The following is an 18417-nucleotide window of genomic DNA, read 5'->3' on the forward strand; positions in this document are numbered from 1 at the left end:
AGGTGCTCTGTGTGTGCTGTGGGTCTTTCCACGTTAGAGGTGTGGTGGGGATGGCTGCACTGGGGTTGCTGGTTCCTTGCCAGGATCCCCAAGATCTGCCTAGTGTGGGGAGCTGATGGTTAATGGATCCAGCTCCCCAGCAGACCAATGCCCTGGTTCCCCTCCATGCAGCTAGTGGGTATGTGCTTTGCACTTCAAGGAGCGTGCTGCAAGGCCTGCTTTGCAGAGCATCCCCACAAAGTGTGCTTGTTCCACGTCAATAATCCCTTTATCACAATGATTCCTCATGTTGGACAACACTTCACAAAGTGTATCTCAGTCTATTGTTCTGCCTGCACGGCTGTGCTGTAACACACACTGGCCATCTCAAACGTGGGTAAGCACGAGGTGGCACAATAGCAATTACAGCCCTGAGCATGACTGACCTCTACCACCAGTAAACTATGGGAAGTGGCCATTTATTTATGTATTCACCTACCTATCCCCCTTCCTGCAGCTGTACTGAGCTCACAGATGAGTCCCTGACCTGGAGAGCTTGCAAACAAGCTTTGGATTGACAGGCATAGCAGCACCAACTGCAGGAGGAACCAGCTGCTGTAACTAGCCCTTGTATTCAGCTTGTGGCAGCCAAGGACACACATTCATCATTTAATGACAATCCTGCCCTGGGGTCTCCCAAGGACTGACTCCCTGCCTACACTCCCTATTGAGAGACATGGTCAATGGGCACGGTGGGTTGGACTGAATGATCTTAGAGGTCTTTTCCAACCATCATGATTCCACCATTCGGTGACTTTCTGGGTAAATGTAAGCAGCTGCACTCAGTGCCCATTTTTCAGTGCATCTCCATCACTCAGGGAGCTGCTGGTGGCAGCATATGGCAGCCAGGCACTGGGGTGGCACAGCACAGTCCCTGTCTGCTGCCATCACTCCACACTGCTTGGGCCCCATACGGCCCCGGAGCACACTGTAAATAGTCGGAAGCGATGAATGGATTTCCCCTTCCTCTCCATGTGTGCTTTAGATTTTTGGCCGGATACAGCATGGGTTTGGGACACACCAAAACATGGATCTTTCTCCCCGGCAGCCCAGGCTTTCACATGGGAACAGCTCTGTGCCACTCACAGAACAGTGTGTGGTCAGGCAGGTAAAAGCTGCAGTGATTTTCTCAGGAATACCATGCATTTACCCATACCCTGTGCCTGCCTGAGCCCAGTGTGGCCTTACAAGGTCCCTCAGCACACAGTGCAGCTGCAGCCATGGCGAGGCCTCAAGCTTTCCCCTGGGTGTAGCCCAAGGACGGGAGGTTTCTGAAACAGGAAAGAGGGAGACAGGCTGGAAGGCGGTCAAGGAAAGCCAGGCTTTCTGCGGCTTCCAGCTTCCTCCCAGACATGTTGACGGCCTTGCAGAGGGATTTTCTCCCCCCAGCAGCTGCTGCCCTCCTGCCCAGGCTGTCCAGCTGTTGGGCTCTGCTCAGCCGCCACCAAACTAACCCCTCTGCCTTGTGATGTGGCAGAGTGGCCCCAGGGTCCCCACTTTGCTGCCACCCAGCCCTGCAGGGACATGGATGGGGCTGTGGATGCTGGCACCCTACTGGGGCATTCTGTACACATCGTGCTACCATACTGGCATGTGGAAGTGCAGGGGCAAGCAGCAGGGCAAGGAGCAGCAGTAAGACTTCACTATCACTTGGTCACCTCTCTGGGCGGGGGACAGGAGCTGGTGGCCCATCCTGACTCGTGGTGGTCAAGGTGTCCTGAGGTGCACATGGCCTCAGTGCTGGAGGCACAGCCCGTGGGGTCGGCTCCTGCCTGTGGCTCCTGGAGTCAGGGCTGGCTCCGAACAATGGGTGGAGAGCAGGAAACGCCGCATGGGAAACAGGATTTGGCTCCGCCGCCGCCGCCGCCAGCCGCGGCCCCTTGGCCCCTTTCCTTTCCCTGCTCCACAGAGCCCTTCCCATTGCCACGGGGCATAGCGAGGCGATGAGGATGCCGCTGAACGGGCGGGATCGGGCGTGAGACCCTAACCACTGCGGGCAAAAAAGGGGCTGGGATACCACCCGGTCAGGCTGGGGTTCAGCATGGCTGGGGGCACCTTGAGCATGCCATTCTAGCCCCACAAGAGAGCCCCACTGGGCACCAAAACCTTTGCCACACAGCTGGGCAGCAGCCGAGCAGGTGGGGGCGAAGGCATCATCCACGCCATGCACCAGCTATGATCCCGAGGAAGGGGTCCTGCTCCCCCCGGACATCAAGCAGGAGTGCTGGGGCAAGATGGAGAGCGTGGGGCAGGGGTCCTGAGCCTCTGCTCACGTGGAGCCCATAGGCAGTTGCCAGCACTGGCTCTGTCACCCGTGGCTGGGATGTGCTGGATATTTTCCTGTGCCAGATTTGGGACACACTTCAAGGACATGGGACTCCGGTTTTATCTACTGCTTCTCCTCCCATGGATGGCAGGTAAATGACTCCTTTCCCTCTGCCCTGCGGGTAAGCCCATTCCCCAAAGAGGTTTGGTGGGACGAGGCAGCTGTAGCAGTACCAATGAAGCAGGGAGAGATGCATGAAGGGAAGAAGCATCCCTTTGAGACTGATGGTTTGGAGTTCTCAGGGCTCAGCTTTGGGGCTGAGCTGTCCTCCTCTGTACCCCAGCTTGGGACAGGGGCATGGGTGGGTTGCAGGAGAAGGAGCCACATTACACTGCACACTTGGCTCATGCAGTAAACTGAGCCCATGGGGATCTCCAAAAAGAGACTGTAAATGTCCACTGTGCCATCTGACAGCCTGGGGGCAAGGACTTGGAAATGGGGTGAGGTTTGGATTATGGGGTCTGTCCCTGTGACTAACCTAGAGGAGGCCATGTCCTGGTCCAGCTCTGACATTCCCTCATGTTCTCCTCAACAGGGGCCATCCTGGACATCACCTTGATTGCCAACGTGCAGAGCCTGTCCCACTCTGACTTCTTTCTCTCCTGCGTCATGGGCGAGCGTGACGTGAGCTACCTGCAGATTGAGAGGGAGAACAAGATTGTGATGACACACCCCAAGACAGGCTTCCAAAACTACCGCAACCGCAGCAACTACGTCCAGGCCAGGGGCTTCTCCATGCCTGACTTGGTGGGGATCCTCTACTGCATGGGGCGCACACCGACAGAGCAGGCCCAGGTGGTCTACGTGCACAACAGCCACAATGGTAAGTGCTTGAGTGGGCTCTGGGGAGCGTGACGCACTCACACACTCACTGACTCAAGGCTAAGTTGGATGGGGCCCTGGGCAGCCTGATGTGCTGGGTGGGAATCAGCCCACAGCAGAGGGCTTGGAGCTCAATGATTTTTAAGGTCCCATCCAATCTAAGCTGTTCTATGATTCACTGGGGCTAGGTTTGGTGTCTGATGGCACCGTGGGTGGCAGCTCTTGAGTCAGCAGGCAGCTGCTGCTGTGCCCAGCCCCTCTGGGTGTGCAGAACATGAGAGAGGTGGTGGACCACCACCAGGTCTTGTCTCACTCAAGCACTGGGCATGAGTGGCAGCCACTTGGATGTTTGGGTGGTGCCGTGGGTTGATCTGTGGCATGCACAAGGTGGCAATTGGTGCAGTGAAGACGTGTTTTCACACCATGAGGATATGAGAGAGTTTTTCAGCTGGAGGAGCACGGCCCAACTCCAAGGGTGCTTTGTGGTCACCTGCCAGCAGCCCCCTCCCCAAAGAGGTGTGTGGGAAGGGCGGCTGCAGGCAGTGGATGGGAATAGTGCCCGTGAGCAGGGCAAGGTCCGGGTGCAGGGAAGCCAGAGGAGGCAGTGAGGTCTGGCAATCATCAACCAAAAGCAGGGCGCCATTGGGCAGTGCCAGCCCCGTGTCCCACTGGCAGGTCTGGCTCTGTTCTCCTGCAGGTTCCTGGGGAGGGCAGGGGGAGGTGTGGGGTTCACCTCCTGTCCCTGCTCCCCATTAGGGCCATAGAAGCCTAAAGGGCATCACCACACTGGAAATAATGCCCAAGAAGACACAGGCCCCAGCACTGCCCTCACTGACGTCCTGGCTCTTCACTGAGTTATTAGGACAGAAATTCTCTGTGATAGGGTTTTGCCACTGGGTGTTTTTGAGGTCTTTGTTGGAAAGTTTTGGCTAAAACAAGACATCTCCCTGCCCATGTTAAAATACAGATCTATCACAGTGTTTTGAGCTGCTCAAATATCTCCAGCTGGGAAACAGACTGTGATAAGGACCATGCCAGTGGGGTGCAAGCATCCTCCTGGGAGCAGGGACTGTTCTCTGTCCTTGGCCAGAGGCTCACAGTGAAAATGGCAGCGGCCTTATCAGAAACAGAGACAGCCAGTCTGGGCAAACAGAGCTCCGGGAGGCACTGAGGGAGGAGAGCAGAGCACTGGGAAGTAGAACAGCAGGCACAGGGTGTGCAGGGACAGAGGGGCATGGACGCGTCACTACACTGAGGGAAGCAGGGGGGCTTTGCACACTGAAACGGCATTTGTGTCTCTCTCTATATGTCATGGGGGAGGTGGGCTGTGGAACCCAGGTTCGTTCACTGGCCCAAAGCCCAGACAGGAGTTAGAAGTGACGAAAAAGCTGATTTTGCTCTGTTTAATTTAGACAAGGAGAAGTTTCGAAAAAAATGAGGAAGACTGATTGAAGGAAAAAGCAACAGAAAGGTTAAATCTTTGCCTGATGACTGAGGGCTGCATAAAGAAACCATGCAGTGGGCTCAAGTGTGCATTGTATCAGCTCTCACAGTGCAGCTGGGCGCTCACAACACCGTGTGTAGGGAATGCTGCCCAAGGACAGTGAGAGTGTCTTGTAAGATGCATGAGAGCACAGGAAGGATTATCAGCTTTGAAAGTAAAAACACAGGGAAAAAAAAAAGACCAATCAGACCCAGAAAGGTGATCTGAGAAGGGTTTAAACCCAACAAACTGTTTGGTCTGATTGCTGAGCAGAGAGGAGCCTGGAGAGGCCACAGCAGGAAAAATGAAATTCTTTTATTTTCACATCTGTGAGCACAATAGGGAACGTCAGGAAATCTGTCAGAGGATCTGTCTAAAATTACAGCACTGATAAGAGAAGACAGACAATAAATAGCTGAAAAGAGGAGCATTGCCAGGACCTCTCCTTGCAGTGATGTCAGTGGTCAGGCTGCAGGGCTGCTGGTGTGCTGCCAGCAGGAGGAAATCTGTGGTTGTTGGGGCTCCTGGTTCTCGGGGTGAGATGTGGTGCTCTGCTCAGGGCATCAAACTCTGGCCGCAGCACTGTGTGTGTGGCTACAGTGCAGGACCAGGGCTAAAGCTGCAAAACCCATGGGAGAACAATACTGAGTAAGGCAGAATAAATAGAAATAAGCTGGCAGGATGCTGGGCTGCAGGCAGTGCTGCTCCCACCCAGCACAGCCAGTTGCAGGGTGTGCGATCTGGCACACTGGGAGACTCTGGCAGCCAGTATCCAAGTGTGCCCTCTTTTGTGTCATTGCTGGCACACCCAGGGCTTGGTTTCCCAGTCCTTAACATATTTATAGCCTGGTTTAGGCTCAAAGCTGTGCCCAGGCTGACTCACGGTATAGCTATGAGAGTGGTGCATACCCCAACACCTGGGAAATCAGGTAAACATGTGTGAGTGCTCTGCTAGAGGCAGGCAAAGATACAGGTCTTGTCCCTTGCCTACACACCTCCCAGTCTGGCAGCAAGCAGCGTCTCATGCTGTCATATCTCCCCAGGCTGCTGTCACAGCATCCTGTGCTGGGACAGTGCAGGACGCCCCAGCCCTGGGTGCCATCCCTGGTTCCCTGTGACTCCTCTGCCCAAGGTGTGTGGATGGAGATGTGCATGGTGATGTCCCCACAGAGAGGTGTGTTAGGACTGCATAGCGGGTCGGCTCATCCAGGCACTGCCCTCAGCCTGCTCTTCCTTCTCTTTGGCAGCCCACCTTTTCCCAGTGAAGGCCACGCAGTCTGTGAATGTCGGTGAGCCGGCCACCTTCTCTGCCAGGGTCCTCAGGAGGAAGGAGATGGATGTCATGTGGAAAAGAAATGGCAAGTGGCTTCACAAGTGCCCCGCACCAGCCCTGCTCCTAGCTGCCCTCACTCCCCCACCCCAGGGTGCAGCAGTCCCCAGGTCACCCCCTGTCTGCCCACAGGTACCTACTACCAGACCACGGACCGGGGCGAGGTGAGGGGTGACCTTTTCACTCTAACACTCCCGAATGTCAGCGTGACTGAAAATGGTGTCTATAGTGCCACGTTCATGGGAGACAGCCCCCTGTGGAGTGCCTTCTACAGGCTAATCGTCAGAGGTGAGTGGTGCCTGGGAAATGGCATTCCGTTGCCCCCTCCCATCTTGTGGGGACACATGGCCCAGTGCTACTCCACACCCCTCTGCTCTCCATGCAGCGTGTCCTGCAAAGAAATGGGGTCCATCCTGTGAGAAGGATTGTCCTGACTGCCTGAATGGGGGCATCTGTCATGACCACATCGGTGAATGCATCTGCCCTCCTGGATTCACAGGCACCCGCTGTGAGAGAGGTAGGTCCAGTGGCTGCCTCTGCCCCAAGGGGATGAGCTGTGTCCCACTGCACTCCAAGATCTTGTCAGCATGGCCAGAAACTCACAGCACCCCCAGTTTCTGCCCATCCCCAGTGCCTCCTGCTTCTATCACCTTGGCAGGACAAACACTGGGGCAGGAGCTCCTTGCTTGCCAAGGATGGTGCTGGGGAGCTCCATGAAACACTTGTTTTCCAGCCTGCCGGGAAGGTCAGTTTGGCCGCAACTGTCAGGAGACCTGCCAGAGAGCCCAGGGCTGCAGGGGGCTGAGCTTCTGCCTGCCAGACCCCTATGGGTGCTCCTGCGCCTCAGGGTGGAGCGGCTCCCGCTGCAGCCAAGGTATGGGAGCATGGGCAGTATCCTGCCTTGCCTTCTTGCTTGAGTGCCAGCACAGGCTGAGCATGTGCACCTGTACAGTGTGACCAGGGGTAGCAGCGGACTATCCTCTTCCCACAGCCTGTCCCCAGGGATACTATGGCCCTGACTGCGCTCTGATGTGTGCCTGCCAGAATGGTGGCAGCTGTAACCGCTTCAGTGGCTGCGTCTGCCCTGCAGGCTGGCATGGACAGCACTGCGAGAAGTCAGGTGAGGCTGGCACAGGGACACAGAGGGGCTTTGACCACAGTGGGTGGGCTCCAGCTCCTTTCTTATTAAAGGGAGCCAATACCAACCTCCACAGCCAGGTGGGCAGCCTGCCTTGCTGGTAAAAATAGCTCCCAGCCCCATAGAAACTATGGTGCTGCAAGAGGGAGAGTAGTCTGGCATTCCCAAATTACCTGTGCCAAAGAGCATCCCTGAGCCCGGAGTGTGGGATGGGTCTGAGCTGGACCTCAGTGCTCAGACAGGATCCCCAGCACCGGGAAAGGTCTGAACATCCTTTGTGAACAGGGAGAAGTGGGGTGAGCCCTAATGCTGATTTCTCCACACCAGACCGCTTCCCCCAGATCATCAAACTGGCCTCAGAGCTGGAGTTCAACATGGGCTCAGAGCCCATCATCAGCTGTGTGGCCACCGGCAACCCGCTGCCTGCAAGTGATGGCGTGGAGCTGCGCAAGGCTGATGGCACCATGCTTAAGGTACCTCAGAAGCCACTCCCCACAGCCCCATGTTTTCACCTCTCACCCATCTTTTGGCACCCAACTCCACCAAGTGGCAAACCTGGCCGCCATGGTGGCTGATAGAACCTCTGTGCCCACAGCTGGTCAAAGCCATCATAGAGTCGGGACAGATCACGTGCGAGTTTCAGGTGCAGCATCTGACAAAGGCCGATGCTGGGCTCTGGGAGTGCCGAGTCTCTACTACAGGGGGCCAGGACAGCCGGAAAGTCAAGGTCAACATTCAAGGTAAGGAAAGAACTGGGAGTTCTGAGTCACACACTGTGACAGTGGGACCCCCAACAAGTGGACTACATGCCACTCATCTCGTGTCACAGTGGCAATAGTCTGGTTTGAGTGGTGATAAAATATTTGTTGAGGTCTTCCCTTACCTGCCAAAGCTGGAAGAAGCCAAGAAACCGTAGATATCCTCATACTAGTTGTTCCCAGTCCAACTGGTATCATTCCTTCCTTCACCCCCAGTGCCACCAGCACCCCTGAATCCTCCCCGGCTGGTGGCCAAGCAGAGTCGCCAACTCGTGGTGTCACCTGTGGACTGCTTTTCTGGTGATGGACCCATTGTCTCTGTCAAGTTGCTCTACAAGCCCAAGGATGACGCCTCGGTGTGGTCGTCCATTGTGGGTATGTGGCTGTCAGGGTGGGTACGTGATGAGCCTGGAGGTCTCCATTTCCCTCAGCACAACCCTCTGTGGTGACACTGGGAGGACACTGGTGATGGGGTGGGGGTATGGATTTGGTGTGTTCTCTTGGTTAACAGTTGACAACAGAGAAAACATCACTCTCATGAACCTCCGGCCGGTGACCGCTTACGTTGTCAAGGTGCAGCTGAGCCGACCAGGGGATGGTGGTGAGGGCAGCAAAGGACCTGAGGCTGTCATGGTGACTGAGTGCCTAGGTGGGTCCTCATCCCCTTACTCTGAACCTCTCCCTGCATGATGCGGGGTCAACCAAGCCCCATGGCTGATGTGCAGAGAGATTTCACTTCCTTTTTGTTCACAGAGCCCACAGTCAAACCTGTGATTGAAGGTTGGTCCATTGAGGAGAAAAACACCCTTCACGTCAACTGGAAATTACCGAGTAACCATGAGCCTGCACATGGGTTCATTGTCCATCTCTTCGACTCTGCAAAGCAACTGGTCTGCAAAAAAAACATCACATCCATTTCTGTGCTCTCTGCCCACATTGGGGGCCTGGAGTTCAACAAGGAGTACGGGCTGGAGGTGCTGGTGTACCATTGCAACAGCCTGGGGCCCCCCTCTGATCTCTACAAGGTCATGATCAACAGCAAAGGTGAGTGACATGGGGCTGGGGTAGGGGGGTTTCTTGCCCTATATGCCTCCTCATGGGGAATGAGAGAGCCCTGCAAAATCATAGAACCTTCTAAGCTGGAAAGGACCCTTAAAGGCTGTCTGAAAAACATCCTGAGTGTGGCATTTGGGCCATGATGAATGATGACCAAATACAGATCTGTCCTTCATGCCCACACCCATGCCCCGTCACACTTGTCTATACTTGCTGCCTTTACAACACTCTGTAGTAAGAAGTTTCTCAATACAATTACGTTTTGCTTGCATTAACCCCAGTAATTTCACCAAATGGCCACATCCCATCAGTATGACCAACCTTTCTGTTAGACCAGAGGGAAGCAGAGCACAAGGCACGTGGCTTCAGTGAGGTTGAATGCAGTCTGGTACATGCTGAGAGGGTTGTTAGGTGTCAGGTCTACAGGATATAATGCTTTCTCTGCTCTGTTTCAGAGCTTTGGGTAACTGTGGGATGTGTGCTTTAGGATGTGGAGAAGGCTCAGAAGAGGAAGTGGGAATGATAAGATGCCTGAGAAACATGAGTCCATGTTCACCTCCTGACATCACACAAGCATAGGCAGAGGGTCCATAGAGGTCCCTCAAACCTGACACAGCTCTGGTTACCACCACTGTTGACAAGAGCTGGAGGGGGCCTTTTCTCCCACCAGTGCTCAGCAGCTGTGCTGGTACTGATGCTCCACTTCTCTTCTCAGGACCTTCCTCCCCACGGTCGCTCTCAGCAGAGTCTGTGTCTGACACAGCCATCAGACTGTACTGGCAGGTCCCCGAGTATCCCAACGGGGGCATCACCAAGTACATTGTGGAGCTGCAGCAGGTGGGGGGGAACAGCGAGCCCCAGTGGATTGACACTGACAATGGTGCCGAGACCACCAAGATCATTGGAGGCCTCAACGCCAGCACCACCTACCAGTTTCGTGTCCGGGCCAACTCCTATGTCCCAGGGGAGTGGAGCCAGCTGGTGAAAGCCAAGACCCTGGGGGATGGTGAGTGGGGAGTCCCTGCAGGCCTGCACCTGCACTCTGCCCCTCGGTGGGTGTCTCACCTCTGCAGTCCAGGCACTACCAACTACCACTACCAACTCACGGCAATGGGAGTTGTGGGTGGGCTGTGGTGTCTGCATGGGCTCCCAGTGTGCGGGGACAGGGCTGACGTCTGCTATCCATGCAGCTCCATGCAAGGCTCAGCCATGGACTACCATCCTTCTTTTTGGCAGGAGCACTGAGTGTGCCCCCCAGCCTGGGCAGCCAGAGCACCGAGCAGTCGGGAGTAGATCAGCAGCTGCTCTTGGCCATCATCGGCTCCGTGTCCGTCACCTGCCTCACCATCCTCTTTGCCCTCCTGGCACTTTTTCTCATCAAGAAGAACTTTTTCCACCGGCGCCGCACCTTCACATACCAGTCTGGCTCGGTGAGTGCTGCCTGCCATGCCAGGACAGTGTCCCCAGCTCCCCAGGTCCCAGCCCGATCCAGGTCACGCTCCATAGCCTCCAGTCCGGATGCAGCCAGACCTCACCTCCACACAGAGAGGGTGCGGAGCCCACCCTTGCCCATGATACCTGCCCTGTTGGCACCGCCATGGGGCAGAGGGGTGCCCGATGCCTCTAACCTGAACTGCTCCCCTCCTGCAGGGAGAAGAGACCATCCTGCAGTTCAACTCTGGGACCCTGACCCTGACACGTCGGCCCAAGCCACAGCCCGAACCCCTCAGCTACCCCATCCTGGAGTGGGAGGACATCAAGTTTGAGGACATGATTGGGGAAGGGAACTTTGGGCAGGTCATCAGGGCCATGATCAAAAAAGATGGCTTGAAAATGAATGCAGCCATCAAGATGCTGAAGGGTGAGCACTGCAATGGGGCAGGCAGGATGGAAGCAGGTGGGGATGTGGTGGGGATGAGGTTGCATCCCAAGCAGCACTTTGGGCTGAGAAGGGGCAGGAGCTATGTCTGGAGGACTGGTGGAAGGGTCCAGGTGTGCATCTCTGCTTTGCTTCCAGAGTTCGCCTCAGAGAATGACCACCGGGACTTTGCTGGAGAGTTAGAGGTGCTGTGCAAGCTGGGCCATCACCCCAACATAATCAATTTGCTGGGCGCCTGTGAGAACAAGGGTGAGGGCTGTCCCCTTCTCCTCACTGGCTACTGCCCTTTTCAGGAGACAACCTGATAAGACCTGCCTCTTCCTGCCCACAGGTTACCTGTATATTGCCATCGAGTATGCACCCTATGGAAACCTCCTCGACTTCCTCCGCAAAAGCCGAGTCCTGGAGACCGACCCAGCCTTTGCCAAGGAGCACGGCACTGCGTCCACCCTCACCTCCCAGCAGCTCCTCCAGTTCGCTTCGGACGTGGCCAAGGGGATGCAGTACCTGAGTGAGAAGCAGGTATGTCCCCAGGCACACAGGGTAGGGGTGCGTTCCCCTCTGTGGAGCAGATTCTCCCTATCTCCATTTCAAGCCCCAGCTCTCAATTTCACTCTGACCAGCCACAACTCACTGCCGTCCTCTCTCAGTTCATTCACAGGGATCTGGCAGCCAGGAATATCCTGGTGGGAGAAAACCTGGCCTCCAAGATTGCTGACTTTGGCCTCTCCAGGGGGGAGGAGGTCTACGTGAAGAAGACAATGGTGAGGGAGGAGCTAGGGGACTCCATGTAGCCTTCATGGATGCAGAGGGCAGGATCCCCCAGCAGTGGGAAGCCAGCTGGAAGCCAGCTGCATCATCCTCCCTCCTTCCTTGGGATGTCCCCTGAGGGTCACCCTCTGTTTCCCCAGGGCCGCCTGCCAGTTCGCTGGATGGCCATCGAGTCCCTCAACTACAGCGTGTACACCACCAAGAGCGATGTGTAAGTCCACAGACACTGGGGCTGGGACACAGACACAGACACTGCTGTCCCTCGTCTTGGCCCCATCCAGTCTCACCCCTTCAGCTTGTCCCCCTCCTCATGAGTGGGATACGGCTGCTGGCTCCATCACAGCCTGACCTGCTATTTCAGGTGGTCCTTTGGTGTCCTTCTCTGGGAGATCGTCAGCTTGGGTAAGGCTCATCTTTCATCCCCTCCACCCACTCAGGTCACTGCAGCTCCAGAGGGGACAACCCAGAGGAGCAGTAGCCAGGGGACACTGCATGATGTCAAGGGGATAAGGGCACCTCATGCCCTCACCACAACTGCATGTGTGTATGTGGCTGCAGGGGGCACGCCGTACTGTGGGATGACGTGTGCTGAGCTGTACGAGAAGCTGCCCCAGGGCTATCGCATGGAGAAACCCCGCAACTGTGATGATGAGGTGTAAGTTGGTAGTACCCTGCATGCCCACTATTACCTGCAGGGGTTCTTGATGGCTTTAGGCAGCCCATCCCAATCCCCTGTGCACCACAACTGGAGGAAGAGCTCCTTCTGCCTTTGTCTCCTGCCTACTTCTCCCCATCTCCCACCAGCAGCCTTTTTGCCCACCCCACCCCATGCACACACACTCTCTGCCCCCAGGTACGAGATGATGCGACAGTGCTGGCGCGACCGCCCCTATGAGCGCCCACCCTTTGCCCAGATCTCCATGCAGCTCATCCGCATGTTAGAGGCCAGGAAGGTGAGTGGCCACATGGCCAGTCATCCCCATGGAGCCCCACCAAGCACACCTCAGCATCTCCCCTGCTCCTCACTTGTGTTCCCACGCAGGCATATGTGAACATGGCCCTGTTTGAGAACTTCACCTACGCAGGGATCGATGCCACCGCTGAGGAGGCCTGAGGCTGCACCCAGCTCCACGCAGCTCCCACCAGCTTGTGCCCCCATGGCAGAGGGGCATCGTCAACCCCCAGCCTGCTGGGATACTGCTATGGGGGCTGCCTTCCACCCCTGCCCAGCAAGTGACCATGGCTGAACAACAGCGGCCCCTCTGGAGAGCATCCTCCCTGTAGCAGGACTGCACTGTGCCCTTCCCAGTTGCCTCCTGATGCACGTTGACTGGGGGACGCGTGGGGATGGCCCCAAAGGACAAGTGCCGGCTGCGTGCCCTACACAGTGTCTGCAGCAGAGAGAAGGGCCTGGCCCCAGGAGCTGGGGATGCTGCAGCCCGTGCCCTGGTAGGACACAAACACCCAAACCACAGGGTGAGGTGGAAGCAGAAACCCAGCAGCTCCCTGCCCTGCAGTTCTCAACATATTCCACTGCAAGCAGATGGTGAGCGTCACTCCGGCATGGGATGCAGCAGCCCCAGTGTAAGAGGAAGGATGTGCACAGCCTCCAGCTCACACTGCCCCTTGGAACTCAATGGCTACGTTTTATGGTCAATAAACATTGTACAAGGGACAGCTGGCTCCTGTGGAGGAATGAGGAGCTGATGCTTCGCTGCACTTCTGGAGCACGTGCCCAGCCCCCAGCCCATCCCTGTGGGGTGCTGTGCATGACGCTGCAGAGAGGCACTTTTCTCTCTGGGGAACAGCTTCTTTTCCCCAGATCACATTTGAAATGTGTCAGTACCATTTCAGTCTCCCTTTCTGGCCTCCAAAGCTACTTGGCAGCTGCAGCCATTGATGAGCATCCTCTGCTCCACCACGGAGGCTGACAGTGAAGCAGTGACAGGGATGAGCTGCTCCAACGTGCCGCCATCTCTGCACCTGCCTGCTGAGCTGTGAACAGCACGCGGGGCAGCCATGCTGAACCAAAGGGTTTGTGCTTGTTGCCTGCAAAGCCCGGTCACCAGATGGAGAAGGAAGTGGGATTGGACTGAGAAAAACAACACGACCAGCTGGTGCTGGCTGTTCCCCCCTTCCCCTCCACGCCCCCAGGATGGTGGTGCCATGGGGCTGATGATGCCAACCTGCCTGTGCCATAGTGGGGCTGCACAGAGTGGGGCAGCGTAGAGTGAGATGGAGCCAGAGCCACCATCCCACACCCTGAGCTCTGACATGTCACTGAGGGTGCGGGTGTCCCCAAGTCCCACAGTCTGCCCAGCCCATAGAAGGGGCCTCCCTGCTTCCTCAGTGGCTGTTGTTCTTCCCACCCCATGCCGCCAGCCACAAGGCAGGACGTGCTGCCTATCTGATGGGAGCAGCCTCTCTTGGCACTGTGGTGCTGGTGGAGGGGCTGCAGCGTGGTGGTTTTGGGCACGGGGAAGTGCCGGTGATGGGGTGAGGGGAGCCTCCAGCCAGGCTTCCTGAGCAGCACAGCCTACACTTCCCAGATAAAGGTATCACCCCACAGAGCCGGGGCAGCAGTCAGGGTGCTGGGAAGTACCAAGTGCTACAGGAGGGATGGCAGCCTGCCTGCACCAGGGCTGGCTGCCTGCTCTGCTCACTGCCATCCTGCTGAGCCGGCACAGCCCCGCCATGGACATCGAGCCAGTGACATCCCAAGGTATGTCCTGGGGACATTGTTCCCCCATGGGAAGATCGCAGGGAGCTGCGCCCTGCAGCAGCCAGGGGGGTGTGGGGTGAGGGAGGGGGCTCCAGAAGGGTCTGCTGGAGGATGCATTTGGTCACACGTGGGGCACTGCGGGGTGCCTGAAACAAAGGGGTGCCCTGCTCCCTGCAGCTGCCAGGCACAGTTTGGGGTGGCAGCCCTCAGCCCCATGACATCACATTGCCAGCATGCCCAGCCTGGTGCCACCTTAGTGCTCCATGGGCTCTTTCCATCCAGCCCTGAGCCAGCCCCAGGAGGGTCAATGATACTTTAAGCCTTAGGCCCTTTCACTCTTTCTGTAACACTATATAAAACATTAACTGGTCAAAACCTTTAATCTCACACTCCTGTTTTCACAACCATCCAAGATCTGTGGTCAGAATGCTACAGTGCTCACAGGAGCATCCTTTAATTCACCCCTACAGGTGCAGGGGGAGGAAAAGAGGCTTTGAGCTCACCCTCTGCTTCTAAGCCCACAGACCACTGCTACAGTGCCAGCATGATGCCTGAGCTCGCTTTGTACCAGCTGCAGAGCTGTGCCATGAGGGTGCTCTGGGAACCCATGGGCCATGGCCAAAGCAGGGGCACACAGGTGCCTGTACCATCCTGAGACTGGGTGGGGAACAGTGCTGGGGAAGGTCGAGAGAGAATGGAGTGGCTGGGGGCGTGAAAAGGGAAGGGCAGGTAGGAGAGCAGGCTGTGGTCTGCGGGCAGAGCATGTGGCTGGGGAGGAAGGAGATGCTATCTGGGAAAGGAGGAACAGGGCTGGGGGTCAGGGCAAGGTAAGGGGCAGGGAGAGCAGGGGGACACCTGGCAGACATCTGGGCACTGTGGCATTCCTGTGCTCACTCCTTTCACCTGGGGTGGGATCAGCCAGCAGCACAGTGTTGAGGTGCGATGCTCCAGTTCACCCCTGCAACAAGAAGGAGATCAGTGTGATCAGTGTGCCTGGGGAAGGGGCAAACCCACAGCCCCCCAGCAGAGCCCATTTGTTGCCAAGCATCCCCCTATACCCAGGGCTGCAAACCCCACACCAGCCCCAGGCCCTCGCCTCTCCCGGGCACTGCTCTCCTTATCGCACTTCCACGTGCCTTCCGGAGTGAGCCCAGCCGGGTGCTTCCCACTGATCTCCAGAGCCCCTCTGACCACAGGGCTATTTTGGGATGTTTGTTTGTCCCAAAGACCCCGTGTGCTGGGGAGGGGGAGCAGTGGTGACGTACACATCCCTCCCTGTGCTGGTGGGGGACTCGGGCAGGAGGGGCCATGCAGGGTTTGAGGCAGCCGGGGGATCCTTCATGCCCACCCTCCCACCAGATGCCGCGCTGCTGGCAGAGGTGCCCCAGGACATCCTCTGCTTCTCCCGCTCCTTCGAGGACCTCACGTGTTTCTGGGATGAGGAGGATGCAAGCGCCATACACCACTGCTACTACTGGTACCGCAGGTAGAGCCGGCGGGGACGTGGGAAGGAGCGGTGACACTGAGGGACCGCATCCCCAAATCCCCTCCGTCCAGCTGACCCCAGGCTCAGGGTGCTGGAGGACCCCATCTGTTCCTCAGGGATGCACCCACCATGTGTGCAGTCACCAGGCAGCGCTGTGGGGGCAGTGGGACGCGGCACATCTGTGTGTTCCCCAGCCAGGACGTGCGGCTCTTCACCCAGCTCCATGTCCTTGTGCTGGACGCTGCCACCAACCAGACTAGGCACAGGAGGAAGCTCAGCGTGGATGCAGTGGGTGAGTCCCTCCTGTGGCACAGCCCTGATCCCTGAACCTCGGTGTCCCCTCCTCTTCCAGGCAGTATTGGGGCCTTGTGGCTGCTGTAACACTGGGGATGCCCCAACACATTCCTGCAGGTCTCATTGCCCCACCGCTGAACATCAGCGCCCGCTGGGCCGGAGCCACAGGGCAGCTCCGTGTGTCATGGCAGCCGCCACTTGCCGACTACCCCAACTTCTTCCTCTACGAGCTGTGCTACCACCCCGTGACCCCCGCAGTGACACCCCGTGGCACAGCACCAGCTCAACCTCCCACAGCCAGAGAAGCTGCATCCTCCCAGGGAGCAGGGCAGGTACATACAGGGGCTGTGGGATTTGGGCCTATGGCAGCAACCCAACCCTCACCGCTCTCTTTAGGCTCTGGTGCAGGCCGACACGTGGGTGGTTCTCCAGGAGCTGCAGCCTGGGGTGAGGTACCACATCCAGGTGCGCAGCAAACCTGACGGCACCTCTATGGATGGAGTCTGGGGACCATGGTCGGACGTGGTGGTGGCAGAGACGCCCCACTCTTCTGGTGAGAGACCCCCTGTCTGTGCTGCCGGGGGCTGCAGTGCCCACATATGGAGCTGGGCTGTGCAGGGTGTGAGGGGAAGCAGCCCACTCTGCCATGGCTCTCACCTGCTCAGGGGACATCGGGCTGCACTGCAGCACTCCTGACCTGCGCTGTGTGCGCTGTGTGTGGAGCTGGGACCCCGCAGAGAATCACAGCACCCATGAGCTCTTCTACCGGGCATCTCCAGGTGGAGCTGGCACGAGGTAAAGGGCGAGCAATGACACGGAGCTGTGCCCCAAGCAGAGAGTGATGGCAGCAGTGTTAGCACTGCAGGGTGACCGGCTGCCTCCCTGCTGCACAGGGAGCACACGTGGCAGCAGTGTGAGGACACCAGCGTGGGGACACGGGGCAGCCACTCCTGCACCTTCCAGCCCGTGTCTGGCAGCCCCATCGCCGTCCTGGTGAACATCACTCGGCTCCATGAGCCGCCTGTGCTCAGCTACTTCCAGGAGCCCTTCTGGATGCACCAGGCCGGTGAGTCCCCGCGTCCAGCATCCCCCGCTGGGGGCAGGGTCCCATCCCACATCCACATCCACATCCACATCCACATCCACATCCACATCCACATCCACATCCACATCCACATCCCGCAGTGCTCACGGAGGCCCCGCGGCTCGTCCAGGCGACGGCGTCCCATGGCCGGCTCAGTTTGCAGTGGCTGCCGCCCTTGGAGGCGCTGGCGGAGCAGCTGGAGTACCAGGTCCGCTACACCTCGGACAACGGCACGGACTGGAAGGTGATGCAGGGCCCGGCACGGGGCGGCCTCAGGCTCCGACACGGCCCCAGCTCAGCTCCGCCCGCAGGTGCTGCAGGTCCCGCGGGCGGCCAGGAAGGAGGTGCTGGAGCTGCGGCCCGGTGCCCGCTATCGCGCCCAGGTGCGGGCTCAGCCCGGCGGGCCGCGGTACCGGGGCAGCTGGAGCGAGTGGTCCCGGCCCGTCGTGGTCGACGTGGCGGCCGAGGCGGGTAAGGGCCGGGCGGGGCCGGGGGGTCCCGGGTGGGACGAGGAGGATCGTCCCGCTCTGCAGAACCGCCCGTCCGCACCAGGTTGGCTGATCCCGAGCGTGACGGTGGCGCCGCTGATCTTCACGGGGGTGCTGCTGGGGCTGCGCTGCACCTTCCCGTCCCTGTACAGGTAAGGTTGTACAGCGGGTAACGCTGTGCTCGGGGCCGGGCGTCCGCCCACATCGCCCCGCTGCCCCTCAGCAGCGTGAAGCAGAAGCTGTGGCCGCCCGTCCCCGACCTGCACCGAGCGCTGGGCACGTTCCTGCACGACAGCCCCAAACAGAACCGGGTGAGCGCCGGGACGGGACGGGACGGGACGGGCCGCCCCGCAGCTCCAGGGCCGCCCCGAGCGCGTCTCCTCCGCCCCCCCAGCTCGGCGCCTTCTACAAGCAGCCGCCGGAGGACGCGGTGCTGCCCTGCCGGCTCGAGGTGCTGCCCGCACCGCGCCAGAACACCGGGCACCGACCGCAGGAACCCGCCGCCACCCGCCCGGCGTCCAGCACCGACATCACCAACCACTCCTACCTGCTCATGGCCGGCTGGGAGCCGCGACGAGAGCAACCGGCCCCTTTTCCCCCTGCCATATAAAATACAGACCAAACATGCGCTCTCTTCCCTCCTTCACGCCGGTCCCACCCCATCCCCATCCCACCCCACCCCATCCCGTCCCATCCCGTCCCGCCCCATCCCATCCCCACCCCATCCCACCCCATCCCGTC

At 58.3% G+C, this 18417-nt stretch overlaps 2 protein-coding genes and 1 long non-coding RNA gene across 4 annotated transcripts; 2 read left to right on the plus strand and 1 right to left on the minus strand.

The window, feature by feature from the left end:
- The first annotated feature begins 47 nt into the window (after positions 1-47).
- On the plus strand, positions 48-13277 carry TIE1 (tyrosine kinase with immunoglobulin like and EGF like domains 1). 2 transcript variants are annotated; one of them, XM_015870040.2, is made up of 23 exons: positions 48-2456; positions 2901-3188; positions 5918-6028; positions 6133-6288; positions 6386-6517; positions 6734-6874; positions 6992-7120; positions 7466-7611; positions 7734-7878; positions 8113-8271; positions 8408-8545; positions 8650-8940; positions 9668-9958; positions 10189-10502; positions 10603-10813; positions 10970-11080; positions 11163-11353; positions 11482-11595; positions 11743-11813; positions 11964-12004; positions 12161-12257; positions 12456-12555; positions 12645-13277. In XM_015870040.2, the coding sequence occupies exons 1-23, from the start codon at positions 2363-2365 to the stop codon at positions 12714-12716; spliced, it is 3543 nt and encodes a 1180-aa protein (XP_015725526.1). In that variant the 5' UTR covers positions 48-2362; the 3' UTR covers positions 12717-13277. The 2 variants fall into 2 exon arrangements, with proteins under 2 accessions (XP_015725526.1, XP_015725527.1); XM_015870041.2 differs by having other exon boundaries at positions 10189-10382.
- On the minus strand, positions 4966-8113 carry LOC107317415. The gene is made up of 2 exons (XR_001556877.2): positions 8022-8113; positions 4966-5289 (listed from the first exon to the last, which is right to left on the minus strand). It is a non-coding gene; the product is annotated as an uncharacterized LOC107317415 (long non-coding RNA).
- Positions 13278-14192: 915 nt separating the features above from the next.
- MPL (MPL proto-oncogene, thrombopoietin receptor) lies at positions 14193-18303 on the plus strand. The gene is given in 11 exon segments (XM_032446192.1): positions 14193-14324; positions 15684-15810; positions 15927-16102; positions 16222-16436; positions 16501-16657; positions 16770-16899; positions 16998-17170; positions 17290-17465; positions 17467-17828; positions 17900-17987; positions 18071-18303. Coding segments are annotated over 11 exon segments (1923 nt in total). The 5' UTR covers positions 14193-14221; the 3' UTR covers positions 18287-18303.
- The last annotated feature ends 114 nt before the right edge of the window (positions 18304-18417 follow it).

This window comes from Coturnix japonica, chromosome 8 (genome assembly GCF_001577835.2).
Source record: "Coturnix japonica isolate 7356 chromosome 8, Coturnix japonica 2.1, whole genome shotgun sequence".
Lineage (NCBI taxonomy): Eukaryota > Metazoa > Chordata > Aves > Galliformes > Phasianidae > Coturnix > Coturnix japonica.